The 21,193-nt window shown below is 44.3% G+C and overlaps 1 protein-coding gene across 2 annotated transcripts in view; it reads right to left on the bottom strand.

Annotated features, from left to right (window-relative positions):
• Positions 1–21,193, bottom strand: part of USP46 (ubiquitin specific peptidase 46) — a 48,722-nt gene that overhangs the window by 24,613 nt on the left and 2,916 nt on the right. For both annotated transcript variants that reach the window (XM_069458577.1, XM_069458578.1), the window contains exon 2: positions 1,497–1,577. In XM_069458577.1, the coding sequence (XP_069314678.1) occupies positions 1,497–1,577 (81 nt within the window). The remainder of the gene's footprint in view (positions 1–1,496; positions 1,578–21,193) is intronic.

Here is a 21,193-nt window from a genome sequence, read left to right as displayed (position 1 = left end):
TGCCTTCCTACTTGGTTATCACCAAGTTATCAAGGAAGTAGAGCCTGCTAAGTCTAGCCTCACACAAGGGCGCTGTTGCCTAGAACAAGTAAAATGAGGCCAAGTAATGCTTTTTAAAAAAAATTTTTTTTGAGATAGGTTCTTACTCTGTCACTTGAGCTAGCGTGGTGTCATCATAGCTCACAGCAACCTCAAATTCCTGGGCTCATATGATCCTCCTGCCTCAGCCTCCCAAGTAGCTGGGACTACAGATGTGTGCCGCCACGCCCCACTAATTTTTTTAAAATTATTTTTGTAAAGATGGGGTCTCGCTATGTTTCTCAGGATGGTCTTGAACTCCTGGGCTCAAGTGATCCTCCTACTGCAGCCTCCCAAAGTGCTGGCAATACATGTATGAGCTCCAGCACCAGGAGGCCAAGCAATTCTGAGATAAACTGGTCCCCGTTTTTCCCACACAGCCTGTCCTGCTTTAGGTACCACCACAAAGTTACACGTTAAACAGTTACTGGTGATGAGCTGGGAACTCCTCAGGCTCCAGGAGTACTGACGCACACTCAGCAAAGACTGCCTGGAGAGTTCAGCAGATGACAAAGGGAGAACATGTAAAAGAAGATCTGGCTGAAAAGCCTAATAAAATCACGTTAAAGTTACGTGTGCAAAGGAAATTCCTTAAAGCAAAGGAGAGAAAAATGTGAATGTGGCCCCAAACTGCAGTAATTAACACACTGACTACCTGTGAGTTATATTTAACTCAGGCTGTTTTTGAGCCCAGGGCCAGGTGAGGCAAAACCCTGCAGTTGGTTCCTGAAAATCTTACTTGCTGATGTTCTTATTGTCACAACTGACGATTTAATTCTAAAAACGTGGATTGCGTTGCATATCACTCACACACAGAAAACAATAAAAAATAACAAATTAGGATCATTTTCTTTAACAAAGCACCGTGGCCCCAGGGAAAACATTTTTGTCTCTAGTGTGGCAGTGTGTTAAATCCTTTTTTCTGGGACAGCTCACACTTTCAAAAATAGATTAAATTGCCCCCTCCTCAACATTTGCCACTTCTACTAACTGAACAGCATGGCCAATTATTTAAAAATTGGTAGTAGAGTTGCTTCAAATATTCTAAAACTGCGGTCTCCAACTCCCCCACCCCCTGCCAGTCAGTGGCCTGTTAGGAACCTGGCTGCACCGTCACCACCTGAGCTCCGCCTCCCCCTCCCTGCAAGCAGCACCCCCGCCCCCCAAGGCCCCGCCAGTGGAAAAACTGTCTTCCATGAAACTTGGGCACCAGGCTGCACAGCAGGAAGCCAGCACAGCTTCATCAGCATTTACAGCCACTCCCCATCGCCCGCATCACAGCCTAAGTTCCGCCTACCACGCCGCCCCCTCCACCATCCCTGGAGAAACTATCTTCCGTGAAACCTGTCCCTGGTGCCAAAAAGCCTGGGGACTGCTTCCTGCTCTAAAACATTTGACAATACATTTTAAATACTTACATTGACCAATCCAAAGTAGTGTTCATTGATCGGAAACTGCTCTGGACCAATGTCTTTTTCCAGAGCAGAGGCATTGGTGCCCTAAAAGAGAAAAACAGCAGAAGTTCAGTCAAATGTAAGAGAAACAAGAAAGTAAAACGATACTTAAGAGAGTCCACTGCTGAAACAAGCATCCCCCCTGGTCGACAAGGTGTTTGGTGATGTTCATGCTGATAGAAGAGGTGTCAGAAGTAAACCAGAAGACCAGTTAATACTGTCAGCCCTATTGCTCTCCTCAGCCAATGTAGTTATCAGCCCAAACCTGTTCTACTTGCCTTCAATTATCTTCTGTTAGGAAAGGAGGCCTAAGAGAGGCAAACAAGCAAAGGAAACTTCTGAATAAAACATTGCCATTTCAGACAGCTACAGCAGCTTTTGTACTACTTGGTGGCGTAAAGAATCACATTACCACTTTCGAAGTCAATTTCTTCACTCTGATAAAGATTTGCCGCATACCCACTAAGCCACACACTATTCCCTAGGTCTAGGCCCAGATAACAGAACAGGCACGGACGCCTGCTCTTGCAGAGTTCACATTTTAGTAGATGAAGACGGCCTGAAATAAAATCATGTTGGACAGTGCATTAGAAAACGACAGTGCAATGGAGAAAAGGTAGGAAATAGGGCAGGAGAGGACAGGGAGCAGGGGTATAGGACAGGCTTGCAGGTGGCAGAGGGTGGATAACTGCAGCTGTGCATAAAGTGGTTGGGGAAAGCCTTCTTGGAAAGGCAAAATGCCCAAAGAATATTGTGAATAATGAAGAAATAAGATATAAAATCTAACAGTTCCCAAATGCATCACATAGGTAAGCCACATGAGACTCCACCATGATCATAACGACAGCTACTGGGTACTCTTACTATGTGCTATTTGTTCTTACAACAATCCTGTGAGCTAAGTACTATCATTTTCCCCATATAACAGATGAGGAACTTAAGACTCAGAAGGGTTGAAGAATCTGCCCAAGGTCCACAGTAAGTGGTAGAGTTGGGATCTGAACCCAGGAGTCAGACCTGGGAGCCCACGATCTTCACCAAATGCCATGCACGGCAATCCCATTGGCTACACCATTTACCGAGCCCCACTAATGGCCAGTTACTGGCATTTGATTATTGTGACTCCCCAAGGCCTGGCTGAGTCTGTTGCGATGAGAAAAAGTGACCAAAGTTCAGTCCAATAAGGCAAATAGTTTAAGGAGTAGGTGGCATCAAGCTCTATCATCATTTTAGCGACATCTCTGTTTACTGTCACACCTTCTCCGGCTGTCATGGAACACTCACAGGTCACAGAAACTAAAGGATTCAGGAGACAGGTGTTTTAAAAAGAATAAGATACTTACATTTTATTTAAAAAAAAAAAATCTGCTGCTACTACTTATTCTTGACTTTCATAATTAGCATCTCATCTCAGGAGGGTGAGAACTTGTCAAAATGTTCACTTGTCACCAAGCAAACGTTAAGTGCAAAATGACCCAACTCTAAGCAAACAGAGCTATAATAAAAACTTGGCACGTTGCATCGCCTTATCATAACATCCTTTGCTCCCACTTGTTTTCCAGTTCCTTTACACTGTTCCACCAAAGCAATAAATTCCTTTCCCGACATCTGAGACTCTGGGGTTGGTGATCGTTTGTGTGCAGGATGGTTTCAGTACCTTGTCTGTCGTGTGTGTGGGAGGGCGGGGTGCAGCTGGCTGACTCCCCGATAATGTGAGTCCCCATACAAGGCTGGATTTTTGAAATACATCAAATGACTGCAGGCTTTTATGATATAGACAAAAATCACTAAAAAATTCCAATAAAGTTGTATCTCAGTCATAAATCAATGTAAACAACGCATATTAAATACACCTATGGCCATTTTTCAAGCTAAAGTAGAAAATATGGCTTAGAGCCCAGGAGGAATGTCGGAGATGAAAGTATAGCACATGGAGATAGAGCTCATTAAATCTCTCTTTACAAGGTAGCAACATATTCAAGTCAGTCCATGATTTTTGCCATCTGGAAATTCCTAGGTGGAGTCTACTTTTCACTGTCTCACTATTTCCCATTGGACTCATACTAAGGACAGAGACCCAGGGGCCAGTGTCCATGAGCAATGCCCTGGGGACCAGAGGCAGCGGCCACCCGGGCAGTGCACCGGGGGCGGCACAGCACAGCGAAGGAAGAAGGTGAGCTGTGTCTCCAGTGAAACGTGGCTCTTCCCAGGCCAACACTTCCTCGCCACCCTGCAGGTCACGCTTGCTCATCCTCTGGGTCTGGAGGGGTCAGGAGGAGAAGCTGGCTGGGCCCTGATCCTTGCTCCTGCTTCCAGCCCATTACACAGTCACCCTCTTGTCAAAACACCCACCTTTCCCAGGCCCCTGCCTCCCAGCACTGTCCAGACGCCTTCCTCCCCCCTCGTCTCGGCCGCCCCCTTCATGGAAGACCTGCCTTTATACCCCAGCTCCTGCCCTCCTCCTGGGTGGCTTCGACATCCCCGGGATGAGCTGTCCCACATTTGCCCTCACAGCAGCTCAATGTCCTATTTTCCAGCTGTCTTTTATTCCACTCCACTTCAGCTGCCCGCTCCCACAGACACCCTGGAGCTGGGCACCACCCGACGTCCTCGCCTGCAGCTGCCACGGGTCACCCGGCTCCGCTCTGCCTGCCGCCTTCCTCACGTTGCCCCCACACCCCACAGGCCGTGTCCCACCGGCTTCTTGAAGCCGCCATCACCTCCACACCTGCACCTCACCAGAACGCCCGCCACCACCTTCCCACTCAGCGGAGGGTCTACGGATTGGGGTCTCAACTGCTTTTCCAAATACCCACTGCCCTTTGGCAAAAGCCCGGCCAGTATGAACCAAACATCCACCTCTCTGAGCACACACCCAGACAAACGTGCGATGCTAGAGGGAAAAGTCAAACCACCAAGCTGGCCAGATCCCTGGAATTCACCGAATTCAAGGAGCCCTCAACACGCCCCACACGCCAACGTTCCCCTAGTGCGTTCACTCTCCACTCCACAGTGACTACTTCCAACTGGCCCCAAGCTGCTGACATCTTGCCATCCTCTTCACCCCTCTCCCTGGTGTCCCACTCGACAGAAAAAGAAGTTTTCTGAACCACCAGACAGGGACTCCACTCCCTACGTGCCTCTCTCTCGTTAGTGATGGAGACGTCTCTCTCGTCCAAGGCCAATCTCTCCTCCTCCGGATCCTTCCCATCAGAATTCAAACACGCATCCGCATCTCCCACATGGAAAATACACACACTTCCCCCCCACCCCGTGCCACCACCTTGTCACCTCCCCGTTCAGAGCTACACTGTTTAAAACAACTGTCTGTTCTGAACATTCACGGACGAATCGGATGATCTCTCAGATGATTTCAAACAATCCGGTGGGGAGGTGGGGAGGAGGGGGCAGACGGGGGAAGGGTGCTGAAGCTGAGTGGGGGTGGGGGTGGGGGGCTCCTCGTGCTGCTCTGTTTACACTTCCACGCACACGGGAGCGGGACGCAGGAGGGTCAGAGCCAGCGAGGAGACGTGACGATGGAAACAGAGGTGAGATGGAGACTGCAGATGCCACGCTGACGACCTTGAAGACGGAGGAAGGGGCCACGAGCCGGGGAGCACAGGCAGCCTCCAGAAACCGGAAAAGGCAGGGAAACGGTTTCTGCCCTGGAGCCTCCGAAGGGTGTGCAGTCTGGCCACACCATGTGACCTTCAGAACTGTGAAATAACACATTTGCCTCTTTTTAAGCCACTAAATTTGTGGTCATTTTTTTATGACAGTAATGAGAAACTAACATACTCCCTTCCCAAGCCCTGTTCCCCACTCACAGCATCCTGCATGTCTCCCTTATCCATCCCAAGTGTTATTTACACAATTATGAACATCTGTCCAAGGCCCTAGACTGGACACCTCATGGGAGCAAAAGCCGAGTCTGACCTGCCCAATACTGCGTCCCGCTGGCTGACACACGGCAGTCCCAGGTAGCTTCCACGTGTGCTGATGTGGACACACACGCGTGTGCTCTCCCCACGAACTGCTCAGGGAGGCTCGAGTGCTACCTCCACCACTTCCCCATTCTCCCTTCCCTTGTACAGACACGCTTTCCGAGCACTGGTTTCCATGGATACAGAATGTCACTGCTACTGACATCTGGAACCAAACTCTTGCTTCATATGCTAGCATTTTTTCATTGGTAACGCGAATCTTTGTGCATCTTTAACAGATTTAGGGATTAAATATGTTAAACGTAAATGTGTTTTCATGCTAAAAGAACACAGACATGACGGGAAATGTTTCCTGAGATGAAAATGATGACAACTGCTTAAAGATTAGTTAGGTAACATCATGAAAAAGTTTAAGGGACCACATCCTTCAACCCTGCAATTCTACTTTATCCTACATATATACTCACACAGGTGGAAAAGGAGATGAAGACAACAACACAGACCCAAATAGTGAAAGTGTGGCTTAAGCAAGACAGAAATTTAATTTTCTCTTTCATGAACATGTTCAGGAGGATGCAGTGCAGGCCCGATATGACGGCTCCTGTCATCTCGCTGCGCTGTCATTCGCAAGAGTCAGCTCTATCTCCAGAGCCTGGACGGCTACTCTAGCTCCTGCCTTCGGACAACCTCTGCCGGGGGAAGCAGGAAAAAAGGGACAGGACTGCTCCTCTCCTCTCAAGGATGCTCCTGGAAGCTGCACACGTTACCTCTGCCAGCCAAGACCTAATCTAGACACACGGCCACACCTCGCTGCAAGGGAGCTTGGCAAAGGTGGTCTTGACTTGAGCATCCTACAGCCAGTCAACATTTTCCTGGAAATGAAAAAGATATTGAGAGGACCACCAGCAGTCTGTCTCAGATGGTCCTTGCAGCAAGGTTTGTACCAGAAAAATACTAGAAATAACTTGAACTGGCTAAATAATCCTAGGACTCCATATGATGGAATACCATGTACCTATCTTAAAAAGTAAGGCTGCCCTATAGGCACTGCTAAGAAAATCGGTCTGAGACACAGAGATAAGTAAAAACATGTTAGAAAGAGTTACGAGGTGTGTGTAGGATAATACTATAAATGTCATTCCCTCGATCAGCAGACACCGAGGCCTGCTGTGTGCCTGGCACTACTGAAATAACGCAGACCAGGCCACTGCATCCGACGCCTACACCCTAATGTGAATTCCTGGAAGAATACTTGGGGAAATTACTAACAGTGGACTGCTGGAAGATGAGGAGGCCATGAAGGGGCTTTCTTTTTACCTTCTCAACACTTTGAATTTTTTACTATAAACATAAATTATTCTGTTATTAAAATTTTAATAAATTTAATAAAAATGTAATAGAAGTTTAATAAACTAACGTCCTGTGGCCCAGTCACCCAAAGCCCACAGCACACACCTCAGAGGTGTACTTGGCCACCTTTTCCTCCCCAGCATGAACTGCTTTGATCACAGCCGCTTCGCCCCTCCCTGGTACCCAGCCAGCCTCTTCCTCAGCACGGCAATAGTGAAGGAAGCAAAACTGGGAATGTTATCAGCACTATGTGAATTATAAAGTGTATTACAAGCCCAAGAGACTACACTTCCATGGCTAGCACCCCGCATGACACAAAAGGCAATGAGTGGGGGGAAATGAAAAATAACTGTTTTATGACCAGATGCGGAACAGAGACGGTACCTGTGGGGGTAAATCACAGGGTCTGGGAGCGTAAGAAACAGTTCTTATTTCCACCAGTAAAAAATGCGGTAACCTTTGGGAAACAATGCAGCCAACTTTATTAAAAATAGCAACTGAACTGGGACAAGTTCCAACATGAAGACTATAATGTTAGCTTTTCAAAGCACCTCTGAAAGCAATTCTATGGCTGCCAAGGGGTGCCACCAAAACACGAAACAAACAACAATAACAACATCCCAGGAAGGATGAATCATAAACGCATAAGATGGGTATAGAAAAAAAAAATCTGTTTAAAAATGAATTTATAAGGAAAACAAGTTAGAATTTCTTCCTTGCGGAGGGGAAAAAAGGATAAAGACAGATCCTTGCTCACGAGGAGGAAATAACTGAAACAATGGCATAACAGGGTCTATAAAAACCAACGAGAATACTGCCATACTATGGGGGAGCCTAAACCAAAAACACAGGGACCGGGAAGGGTCCTTGGAGAACAGCTGGACCACACTGCAGATAAAATTCTTTTTTGAAAAGTCTCAGAGAAGTAAACTGACTTGCCTAAAATCTCCCCAAAGTGGCCATTTACCTGTGTCCTAGGGCACAGAGCCTTGCATTCAAGTTTGTGCAAAGTAGAGAAGGGACTCAAGAAAAGCCAAAGATGACATGTAAGGACGTCTAAGTAAACTGAGAATAAGTCATTAATTATAGACTAGGAATTAAAATAGGTGACAGGAGAGGTGACTGTTGCTACCACATTTTTAGGTCCATGTTCAAAAGGCTACTTTACTTATTAAGTATGTTTTCAAGGTACAAAAAGGAACATAACAGGACTGGTTTCCAAAAGGACTAATGTTCCCAGACCCCTGATGATGAGGATCATTCCTACAGTCTTAGGGAGAAAGAGAAGCAAAAATGAAGGGATGCAGCCCAAAAGCTCAGGATGAGTCAGGAGTCACCTGCCATGATTCGAGGGTGGTTAAGGAGGAATTAATAACAGACAACTCATAAATAGCATTTACTATGTGCAGTCACTGTTTCAAGGACAGTGACTTTATGTGTATTTTACTCATTTTAATCTTCATAATAACCCTAATGAGGTAGATGTCATTATTGCCCTTATTTTAAAGGTAAGAAAAGTGAGCGGGTAAGGAACTATGCAAGTTCACACAGCTAATGAACAGTGGGACCAGGCCAGGTGTGGTGACTCACATTTGTAATCCCAGCACTTTGGAAGACTGAGGTAGGAGCATTGCTTGAGGCCAGGAGTTCAAGACCAGCCTGGGCAACACAGCAAGACCCCATGGCTACAAAAGATTTTAAAAATTAGCCAGGTGTGATGGCGTGCACCTGTAGTCCCCGCTACTCAGGAGACTGAGGCAGTAGGATCACTTGAGCCCAGGAGTTCAAGGAACCATGAGCCACGACTGAGACACTGCACTCCAGCTTGGGTGACAGAGCAAGACCCTGTCTCAAAAAAAAAAAAAAAAAAAAAAAATTAGTAATTAAAAAATAAACAGTGGAACTGATAAACAGTACTGACCCGCCAACTGTTTTTGTACATGAAGTTTCCCTGGATACATTCCTGATCACTCATCCACTTTCACAATACGGGGTCTCAACTCACACCACCTGGCTCCAGAGTGTGCCCCCAACCACTAGGGAACACTGACTCTCGGGGAGGTCTCGTCTCCTTGGAACCACAGAAGTGTAAGAATTGAAGAACTAAAGGGGTCACAAAGTTGTACAGGAGAACTGCCCCCCCCCCACTTCGAAGGCACCCCTTGAAATATTCTGGAATGAGACCACACAAGTAAAATCTCCACAGAGCACTGCAACGCCTTTAAAGGAAATGCAAAATTGAGGTTGGGAGTCAGGGGAGATGTGAGATGTAATCAAAAGGAAAACAGATTTTTTTTCAAAACTGTTCTAAAAGCTGTGAATCTTTATCCAGACAAGTAAGAAAAGAAAATAATGTCCAGTTTTAAAAGGCAAAAAGAGAAAACAGTATCAAAAAGCAAATTTGAATTCTAAGTAGTAAACCATTTTACACCTAATCATGAAGGAATCTGCAATCTTCCCTAGCTTCTCAATTCTTGGATAGATACTGACAATAATATAACAAACACAATGGAAGAGAGAGAGAAAGTAGCAAAAGTGTGCGGAACAAAATGTGTTAATATATTAATATAGTTTATTTCTTGGTATGGGGATTACTGAGGGGGAGGGGGAGATTGGCATGCATTATATAGAGGAAAGAAATTGTTTTTTTGATCCAAAGAAAGCTGCAGAGTATCTGTTATGCCTTTAAAAGACGCAAATGCAGGTTGTGATTCTGAGTCAGTACGGACAGTTTCTCCTGCCCTTCGGAGCCGCCCCTCTGCCAGGTCCGCTCTTCCTCCCCCTCCCCCTCTGGCCACCTCCTCCTCACCATATGGTTTCAGTGTCACTTCTTCAAAGCCACCTGCCCTGACCCTTCCCTCTCACAGAATCCTGTAGGTTCCTCCATAGCACCTACCACAGTTTGTAACAGGATAATTATTTGTGATTATTTAACATCTGTCTTCTCACTAGACCACAGGTCTGCAAATTACAGCCCATGGGCCGAATCTGACCTGCCAACTTGTAGATAAAGCCTTCGTGGAGCACAGCCAGGATCACACAGTCACTCAGTGCAACTCCTTTCACAATACAATAGCAGAGTTGCGTGGTTGTGACAAAGATATGATGGTCCACAAAGCCTAAAATGTTTACTATGTAGCCCTTTAAAGAAACACTTGCCAACGCTAGACCGTAAGCTCTACAAAAGCAGCGATCATGTCTGATTCACGAGCCCAACACCGGGTGCAGTGTCTGGTGTTTAGGTGGCACTTGATAAACCTGCTGATGGAATAAACTTGGGAATCCTGGGAAAGGCAAGCAGTGTGTCCCACTCATTCAGAGAACGTCACATCTACACGTTCACTTAATCTCGCCCACTAACCCAAGGCAGATTACTCTTAATATTTCCATTCTACAGAACGGACGGAGCCTACCCATGCTCACTCAGCCAGCAAGGGCACCGCTGGGATTCAAACCTACATCATTCGGTTCCAGAGTCTGAGCTCTGGACCACAAGTCAGGGGAGAGGATCTTCTCATTCACATTTTCAGTAATTCACCAGCTGCAGACGTAGGGACTGGGCAGAGAGCCAGGACTATCTCTGAGCGTGTCCACTCCGGCTGCTGGCTGTCAAGCGTGACCTAACCCAGGCACACGCCCAGACAGGTCTCCACGGAGCCCCTGCCGCACTGAGCAACACTGGGCATAAGTGTCCCTGCCAGATAAATCACTGATGGGGACTCACTAGTCCCATTTCACAGGTGAGGCAAATGAGGTCAACCAACTTGCCAAGGTCAAGTGTCAGCATGAGGCAAGTGGTGACCCTATGATCTTAATACCATTATTCTGCAACCCCAACTCCTGTTCAACAGCCCATTCCTCTCCAGGCTCTAACACGGACGCAGTCATGCACAAGAAGGCAGCCAGGGGCATTCTCTTTCTGCACCGTGATGACATGTCATCTCCATGTTTTCTATGACACAGAATAGAAAAAAATAAATGGGAAAAAGGCCTCAACAGGACTTCATTTAATAATCGTAAACAGAAGCCAAAACATCTGCTACTGAAGAAAGCCGACCCTGGGGCACCTGAATGCTGATGATGCCAAGTCATTACAAGAAGGAACATTAAAGAATAGCTAGAAAGAAGCTTGTGCTGGCAAAACAACCTTCCTCGTATTTAGAGAGAACACAGTGAAGTCTTCGCATTATTAGCAAAGGTAGAACTTCAATTCAAAAGCAGAACAAAGAATACTGGGCCTGTGTCTGTTTCCTAAGTCTACAGTCCCCGACTCCCAGGCCGTGGACCAGTACCGGTCAGTGCCCTGTTAGGGACCAGAGCTCTGCAGCCCCGTCCCGCATCCCGTCATCCCTGGAAAAATTTTCTTCCATGAAAACAGTCCCTGGTGCCAAAAAGGTTGGGGACCGCTGTTCTAAGTCCCTCATAGTCACTGAACTCAAGTGATTCTAGAAGCAAGAACCTCAATCCTAATTCAATGTTCTACAAAGTCACCAAGACGCCTCCTGATCACGCCATCCCTTAGGCTCCTACTTTACCTGAGGGGACAGTTCCACTTGGCATCAATTCCTGGAAAGGCAGCGGGGGGGCCTGGAATCCTGGCGGAGCCCCCAGGTCAAAGTGGCCTACTCTGCAAATCTCACTGATAGGGTGACTTCATCCTCCCGGCCTCCCATACAAGCTCAAGGTCTTCGTCAGTGAAAACCACGACACCAGCACGCCCCACCTGTGCACCCCCCACCTGCCCTTGGAAACCAGGCCCTTCGGAATCAGCATTGCACCACCAGAGATACTTCAATGTAATGAAAGCATCCTGCAATGTGCTGACTGTGAAATATAAAATATAAAGTTCTGTGCTCCCTCCTCCCACTCCCAAATAGGGCAGCAATGGGAGGAAAGAGATGAGCAAGGAGTCCTTTACAGCAACGATACTCACAATGTCGACGCTCTGCTGTGAGCTAAGTCCAGAAACTGGAAACAGGACGATATAATGAGCAGATAGGGTAATTCTGTATCTGTCAAGTTTAGTAACAAAAAAATTGGGGTCTGTGATTTATTTATCTTTTATCTGGGTTTATTTATATCTATCTGGGTTTTTTATTCCATTTTGCTAGTGATTCTTTTTTATTGTATTTTACAAAAATATTGGTCTGAGACAGACTGAAAACAACAATAAAACTGGTCTTTCCCTACAGACTCTGAAAATAATTGCCAACAGCAAAACAGTTAAATGAAATTGAGCTTGTTTTCCTAAACGTGTGAATAGCTGTTGAAGCTCACTTCTACTAAGAGAAATGCAAACTAAAAATAGACTGAGACACCATCTTTCCCCAGAATGGCAAAGATCACAAGGTTTCTGGATAGCACACTGGCTTCGGCAAGGCTGCAGGCAACAAGAGTCAACCATATTGCTGGTGGAGGGCAATGTGGCAAAATCCATCAAAGTTACAAATGCAAATTAATTTCTAGGAAGTCAGTAGACAGATACACTCCCACATGTGGACAAAGTTACTCCTTGCAGCCTTGTTTGTAAAACCCGAAGACTGGAAAACTACTTACCTGTCCTTTGAGTCAGTGCAGACCTGGTTAAGTGAATTCAACACATTCAAGCAACTGAATACTCTGCCACCATAAAAAAAGAATGAGGGTGCTCCTCACACAGACCCTCCTCTAAGACACAAAAAGCATGGGGCAGATTAAGACAGTTCAGTATACACTATACATACTACCTGTGCTCTACAAAACTAGGGGAAAAATATAAACAAAATTGCTTGTATATGCATAAGATACATCTAAATGGATGCATAAGAAACTGTAAATATTGACAGATGCCAGAGATAAGAATTGGATAGTGGGTCTACTTTCAACATATATCCTTTTGCACATTTTGAAATTGTACCACGTGAACTTGTATCACCTATTCAGAAACTTTGTTTGAAAATATAAAACAGAAAGAAACTGAGCTTAGCTACTGCAAATATTCCTCAGGAAGGCCTGTGTGCACCAAATAACACACAAGGTTATGGCATAAGCTCATTCCTCGACAAATATCTTCTACTACTCCACGTGCCCTCATTCTCAGGAGGAGGAAAAACATTATATCTTGACTGGTGATGACAAAAGCTTGACCGCACACCATCAGCACTGTGACACCCAAGGAAATTGCAGTCGGAAATCACAGCTCCTTCCTCCTTTTGTCCTCCAGCCGGCCCCTCCCCAGGTCCTCCCTGACGAGAGGCCACAGCTACTTGACAATGCGCTTCCCTTCTTGCCACCGTTCACCAGCAGGAACGGTTCTGATTGTACACATCCCGGGAGGCATAAGTGACCTGCCCGAAGTCACTAAAGCTAGAAAGCTACTGGAGCCTGAAATTTTGGATTCCTAGCTCAGGGCTCTGTCCACTACATGGTTTGGACTCTTTTGCTAATGCAAAAAAGGAGGGCACTAGAAAAAAACAGTAATAAAATGGTCAGGTACCAGGCTAAGCACTGGACATCGATGATTCCAGTTAAGCCCCACAGTGACCTAGGGAGGTAAGCTCTCTTATGAATGAGAAGGGCGTCCGAGTGAGAGTAGAGAACATCGAGCTCTCACACCCAGTCAACAGCGGTTCCGAAAGTCCAGCCCGATCCCAGCCACGTGCCAACCTGCCTCCCGAGGAAGCTCACTGACCAGATCCATCAGCTGCTTTGCAGATCACGAGCCAGTTACTGGAACCACAACAAAGCCACTGTCACCCAAACTACGGGCCACGAATCCCGGAAGGAAGGGACATGATCTTACATGGCACAAGTAGGAATATCTTTAACGTTAGCCACGATGCTTTTGATATGTATTAGAAAAGCATAAAACTAGCTCATCAAACCCACTATTATACAGAGATTTTAGCACAGAACGAAGTCGACTTAAAACAAGGTGAACAGATTTAAGGAAAACTACCGAGTAAGTAAGTTCAGACGGTACACAGATGTAGTGAAAACCACGAAGGACCACGAACCGATATTTGAGACTGGCTGACCCGAGGAATTGGCTCCATCCCACGGTTTTTCTCTAGAGGAAAAGCAGCTTGGGAATAACAGGTACCTGCCCCGCCCCTGGCACACAATACACACTAGTCCTAAATGCTGCTTTATTTTCTTATTCATTTTCATTTGGCCTCTTCTATGCCAGGCTCCATCTCTCAGACTGACGCGGCAGGGCCCCCAGTTACCAAAGCATCCTGAAGCCTTGCATCTATATGGCAGTGTCCTGGGGAGCTTGGCCTTGCGGTGACCCGGCTCTAGTTTGTCCTGCATAGCTCAGATGACACCTACAGATCAATCGATATCTTAACAATTATTTTGAGAATCACCTTTTCACTTTAGGAAGTGTCTGATTTGGGGAACAGTCTCCCCGCTACCCCGGCACCTGCTGCAGTGCCGAGGTGATCAGGTGGGTGCCGACTCCATAGACACAGCAAGGAGGGGCCCCCTCACATCCACAGCACCGACTGTCACCACCGTGCAGCAAATGCGGCCTCTGCCTCTGCCGACCTCCTTTCCCAATGCCACTCCTCCCAAAATGCCCCACCAAATGTAGACATGGATCAAAGTAGAATCTCATTGGATCCTGCAATACAAATAGTGTTAGCCTGTAAGAAAACAGAAGGAAAATAATAATTCACTAAAAGAGAATAATTATGAAAAATAAGTGCATCATAGCTCATCGAGTGCTTCGGCCGGCAGGGGCTCCTTCGATGCTCCCAAACAAGCTATGGGGAAGGTGTTTCATTCACTGTCTGTATTTGTTTGTTGTAAAGGCAAAGGTATGAAGAAATAGGCTCTGAGATTTCCCAAACAGGATTCTGAATTACAAACTCCTCTACTTTACAACTACATGGAAGAAACTGTTTTGTTTTTTCCTAGGACCTTGCTGCTCTAAAAGTGCTCCTCAAACCAGCATCATCTACATCGCCAGGGAGGTTGTTAGAAACACAAAATCTCCCCCCACCCGACCCCAGACCTACTGAATCAGAATCTGCACTTTAACGAGATCCCCAGGTAATTCCTGTGCACAGTAAAAACTGGAGGAGCACCGCTTTCCTGCAAGGCAATTCTTCCATTCTACCGAGTGACATCTCTTCATTCAGTTATCGGTAATTATTTATGGAGCATCTACCGCCTATGTGCTAGGTGCCGTGCTCACAGCTGGGAAATCAACAGTCAGTAACACAGACATGGCTCCTGTCCTCGTGGAGTTGACATTCTAACACGGTGGTTTCTCACCCTTGGATGCTCACCAGAATCAACTGGGCACTTGAAAGTGCACCCACACCCCTGCAGGTGCCTAAAATCTACCCCAGACTATTATATCTATGAACTATCAGAAACGCTGAGATTGAGGCCCTAGAAGCTGCATATCAAAAAAGCTCCAGTGGGTGGAACCACTTTGGAGAGCAATTTGACATACCTAGTAAAGCTCAGATGGGCATATCATAACGGTAGCACCTCCACTTCCAGGATTATGTCGTAAAGAAATGAAGTGCGTGTGCAAAGAAGACAGAAACAAGGACATTCACTGCAGCGCTGTTTCCAGAGAGAATATTTTGGAAACTATCAAACTGTCCTCAAATAAGGAAATGAATACCGAAACCATGGTTAAGACAAAGAATACTGTCACAGGGCAGTGGCGTGAACAAACTAGATCTCTATGTGTGGACACATTCTCAAATATAAGTGCTGAGTGAGGAAAGATGGTTGCAAAAGGCTACACAGTTTTACGCACAGACACGCACCTTGATACACTGCTTATGGATTGATAAATATGAAATATAAGACATGTTTGGCAAACGCCATACCAGTTTCACAAAAATGGTTTGTTCTGTGAGAAGAAAGAGATGGGGGTCGTTAGTGGTATTTTCTAAGGTATTATGTCAAAAAAACTTAACCAAATACGGCTAAATTTGAAGATCTATTAATCTCTGAAGGGTGGGTAAATATACATCAAATACATTATATTAAATTCTTTTTTTTCCTCATACTTTTTTGGATGGTAATGTTTTGTGATTTAATTATTTCTTTAAATTTCTTTTAAAAGCTTCATAGGTAATGTGAAACACAGCTAGGGCTGGAAATCTCTGATCTAGGAGCATAAACTCATATTAATAAAAACCTGGCTATTTAATATTTAACATCAAGAAATACGTCTATAGAATGGCAACAATCTATGGATCTTGAAGTTAAGTTACTACCTTAAATACTTTGACACTGATTTAAAAAAAACTTTCACATGGCAGGTAATTTCCATAAGCAATATTTTTTTAAGAGGCCAAGGTCAGGCCTGGCATGGTGGCTCATGCCTGTAATCCCAACACTTTGGGAGGCCAAGGCAGGAGGATTGCCTGAGCCCAGGAGTTTGAGGATGCAGTGAGCTGTGATGATGCCACCTCACTCTAGCAGGAGCAACAGAGTGAGACCTTGTCTCAAGCAAAAAAAAAAAAAAAAAAAGAAGCTGAGGTTATTACCCAAGGAAAGCAACAGTTCTCCAAGTGTAGTCCTCAGCTCACCTGTAACAGAATGTGGAGTAGGAAGGAGGAGGGAATATTAATCTAAAATGCAGATTCCAAAGCCCTACCTTAGAGCTACTTAATGAAAATCTGTGGGTGTAGAACCTGAGTCTGAATTTTTTATAAGAGAATGCACATGTGGGTACCATTGTTTGGTACATTGAAGAATCACTAAAGTATAACGTATTTTTTAAAACTGTTGCTAACTGTACTTTTAAACCATGCATTTCTGTGTTGAATAAGGTGAGATTTGTCATACTCTGAAAATTAAAATGTAGGAAATGTTTTCCAATATTTAAGATAGTAATTCCACCAGCACATTCAAGCAGATCCTAATAAAAACTGATTTCCTGCACTGTGTATCTAACCTGGAGGACAAAGAAATGGATTTTAGGAAGAAGACCAGAATTTCACATTGCCTCTTTCTAAAAGAGCTTCGAAAAACAACTGGGTAACAGGAAAGCTGCACAAGCCCAGCCTTGCTGCTGCTCTCACCAGAAGGAGAGGCCCCAGACACGATTTTCACCAAAGCCCATTTCAATTTAACAAAGCTCAGATAGTGAGGTTTGAACAAGGCCTGGCCAGCACAAGAGGGGATCCGGAATTTGCTCGCAACATTCGAGCTTTCTTCTCAACTCCAGTCTATAATCCTCTGACTACCAGTTTTCACCTCTCCACAGTGATCTCTTTGTCACCATTCCTTTGACCTGCTTCCTCCAACCCGTCCCTACATTTCCTGACTTTTATTTTATCATCCCTTTCTCTGTTTTCAGACAAAACCAACACTGTAATCCTGACTTTCAAGCCCTAGAAAACTGCTCCAGAGCTCAAGCTAAAAGCCCAGCACAGTAACACATGAAAAGGTGTTCAATCTCACTAGCAAACAGGAAAGTGCAAATTTTAAATCACAAAGATACAATTTCACACCCATCAGATTGGCAGAATACCAAATCTAACGACATCAAGTGTCTGAAAGCGTGTGGAGCAACTGGAACCCCCAAAGTCTGCTGGCTGGAAGGCAAATCGGCACAACTTCTCTGGAGAGCGATCTGGCAATTTATTAAAGTGAAGGTGCCGAGTTCCTTTGACCCAGCAATTCCTCTCCAGGTTTATACCACTGAGAAACTGTAAACATGTGCTGGACACAAGGGACAAGTTCACAACGCTTCATTGCACTAAAACAGCACACACACAAAACTGTAAACCTCTGTGCTCACAGCAATAAAATGAATATATTGTAGCATAGTCACAAAAAGGAATATTATACAGCAGTTAAACTAAAATTAGGTGTATCTTAGCAGATAAACTGCAAAATCATAATTTAAATAATAAAGGCAAACTGAGAAGTTGTATAGTATTACAAAGCATGTTTAAGACACGAGGAAATAGGGCTGTGGCTTGTGTCTTTAATCCCAGCTACAGGAGCCTGAGGCAGGAAGATCACTTTGAGGCCAGGAGTTCGAGGCCAGCCTGACAACACAGTGAGACCCTGTCTGTCTCTTATAAATAAAACAAAACTAGCAATACTATTAATATATCTGGTTCATGCATGTACACAGTCTACTAAAAAGTATAAAAACACGTGATAAACACCAGATGCAGAACCAGTGATCACTCTGGGGTGGGCGGCAAGGAGGTGGGGAAGGGCTCACAGGAGGTTTTAATCATATTTGTAAGATTCGATTTCTTCACTGGGTGGCGAGCACATGAGTGTTCACTCTATTCTTTCCTGTGTGCCCAAAATTAACTACCACTCAGAAAAAGGAACCTAAGTCTGAGCTACCGTAAAGCATTTCAAAGTTCTGAAAGTGGCATCAGAATTTGATGAGCAGGAGGAAGACTGGACCTATGAGAAAGCTTTGGGAACCAACAGGGTTTTTCCCTCCCAGGATCTTAAAACTATTCATAGCAAACAATCCTTCTCAGAATTGTCATAAAATTCCACGTAGAGGACTTTATGACATACCCAAAATTCTAAGCTGTAATCTCAGAACGGCAACGTCCCAAAAAGCCTTTAGTGTCGGGGTGGGTTACTGATACAGAGTTTGTCTCAAGGAGTTTTCGCTGGTTCATTTTTGGGTGGCCTTTTCTCTTAAAAAACCAGCAAGGCTTTCTAAATCCTAGGCTAGCATTTGGTTTTTCCACAACCGAAGGTTTATTATAAGAAGCTGCATTAAAATAATTAGACCAGAAAAGTTAACTAGACTAACAGATACCCTCTTTCACAACTCTTCCAGTCAGTTTGCTTTGGGGTGGCTTCATGGGTAGGCTAGAGAGAAAACCACCAAGGGACACCTTCCTCATGATACCACAGAATTTAATACTGTCCTAAAACCTCAACCAATTCAAACCAACTAGAAAGACCAGGCAGGCTGGGAGAAAAAAAGGCATCAGAACTAGAGAAATTTCTTCTTCTGATTGCTCAGAGAATCAAAATTGATAATGACTTATAATTACAACTCAGACATACCAAAATTCCACATCTGTAACATAAATAAATAGGTTTTATGGTACGAGTGAACGGGAACACAAAGTTGACATCCAGAAAAGGTGTTATCATCTTTCACTGTAACAAAATATTGGCATTCAACTTTGTTTTCTCTTAGGATTCCAAGAAAAACAGAGAAAAATCTGCAGACCTAACTGTCAGGTCCTGACCTAACATAAACTCCCGCATATTAGACCTGTGGGTCCAGAAGAACAGAACTTTTTTCTTTAAACATTAACCCACCTCACCTCAGGCTGTATTCTCTAAAATCCAACTACTATCGGAGCAGACCCTTATATACAACTTGACTCCTGGCTGATACATTAAACTAAACTCACAGTTGTCAATTATAGTTGAGAATGTAAAGCATAAGTAACAGTAATAGAAGAAAAGGCAAGATAGCTCTTCCTCCAAATTATATGAGACTGAAATATTTTTTAATAATTAAAAAAAGTGTTTTCAACCATTCTCAAAATACTTGCCTCAAGTAGTTGACTTATTAGGATAAAACTATCTTCATAAAAATCCTCTGGTTTGGTTTCAAAATTTACTAGGTTTGCCTTCATTTCAAGGTAACTCCATTTATTTAAAAGATCTCAAATACAGCACTCAAACTGGTGCCAAATATTATTCTGGGGTTGCTGCACAGATGCCAAAATGCTAATATCTGGTAAGCTCCACACTGTTTTAAACAAGGTAGTTAGGAAATCAAGTGGTTGCTGACCAATTAAGAGATGTCAAACTTCATAAAGGTTTTATCTAAAAACTACTACTAAGAAGCTGTACATGCTCCCTTCAAAAAAAATCAGTCTTACAAGATGAGAAAAACTAAGGTCCCCAGAAATACAACAATTTGCCCAAAGACACACCATCAGACTCATGTTTAACTGGACAGACACATAATGTACAGATTCTAGTTTTAATTCACATTGACTATAATGTACTCATATAAAATAAAAGCCATAGGTAGAAGGTGTATCCAATTCTGGCCAAACAAAATATGTTAAAGAAATGTCCCATTGTATTAATCAGTCTTTCCACTGTACTGCTTCTGAGATTTTGTTCCACTTTTATCTGTGCTGATATCATCACAAAGTATTGAAATTGTTTCATCTTTACCAATGTTATGCCCACAAGATAAGGACCGGCTCAGCTCCTTAGGGAGAGGGACCCCCTCGTTCATTTATTAAGCACCTATATATAATATATGCCAGTACTAACATAGCAGGCCCTCAACAGGTGACCGGTTATCAAAACAAACTTGTCATCTATTTGATACACGGTATTTTCTCAGAGGTACATCTTATAGCACTATTAACAAACGAAATGAAGATCATATGATTTACACCAATTTGCATAGGTACAAGTCACACTTGGTTTCTCCTAACAAATGCTTCCTCTTTAGAAAATTCCTCAAATTCTTGAAACAAAAAACTTAAAAAAAAAAAAATTCCATTTGGAAGGCCATAAAAATACATAGGAAGTTAAATCCATTGGTCTGGACAAAAATCAGAGGATTATCAACAGGGGACATTTCCTCATGCTTGGTAGCAGCGAGTGCATTTTGAAAATTACAACATACCAGCCAAACAAGCTTTACTATCTCTGAACCAGACACTGCTGTGTGGCCGAGCTGACTTGCCCTAAGCAAGTTGATCAAGAATTACTATGGCAGGCATTCACATAGAAGAAAAATTAAAACAAATGGGAACTAGTATTAAATTTCCTTTGGGTGACAGGCACACCTATAGCCAGGACTCAAGCATTACAAAAATGATCCATGTAACCTAAAACATATGTCCTCCTTTAATATTTTGAAATTTAAAAAAAAATTTCTAATGGACAATAAAACTTCAGCAGGGTGGGGGACAAGTGGAAGAATGAGGATATTTTCCAGGTCCTCCATATCTAAAACTGGCACAAGAACTATGGGGAGGCCAGGTGTGGTAGCTCACGCCTGTAATTCTAGCACTTTGGGAGGCCGAGGCAGGAGGATGGCTTGAGGTCAGAAGTTCAAGACCAGCCTGGGCAACAGCGAGACATCCTCTCTACAAAACAAAAAAGTAGCTGGGCATGGTGTTCCATGCCTATAGTCCCAATTACTTGGGAGGCTGAAGCAGGAGGATAACTTGAGTCCAGGAGTTTGAGGTTGCAGTGAGCTGTCATGACATCCCTGTACTCTAGCCCTGGCAACAGAGTGAGACTCTAATCTCAAAAAAAAAGTATAAGGGAAAGAGGTAGTGTTTAGTTCTCAATCACACAAAGAATTGGCTACAAATTTTGTTTCTGCCCTGCTGGGTCCTTTCTTGTCTGGTAGAGGGAACAAATCTACTCTTC

This window comes from Eulemur rufifrons, chromosome 24 (genome assembly GCF_041146395.1).
Source record: "Eulemur rufifrons isolate Redbay chromosome 24, OSU_ERuf_1, whole genome shotgun sequence".
Taxonomy (NCBI): Eukaryota; Metazoa; Chordata; class Mammalia; order Primates; family Lemuridae; genus Eulemur; species Eulemur rufifrons.
This window is presented reverse-complemented; position numbering and strand designations above follow the sequence as displayed.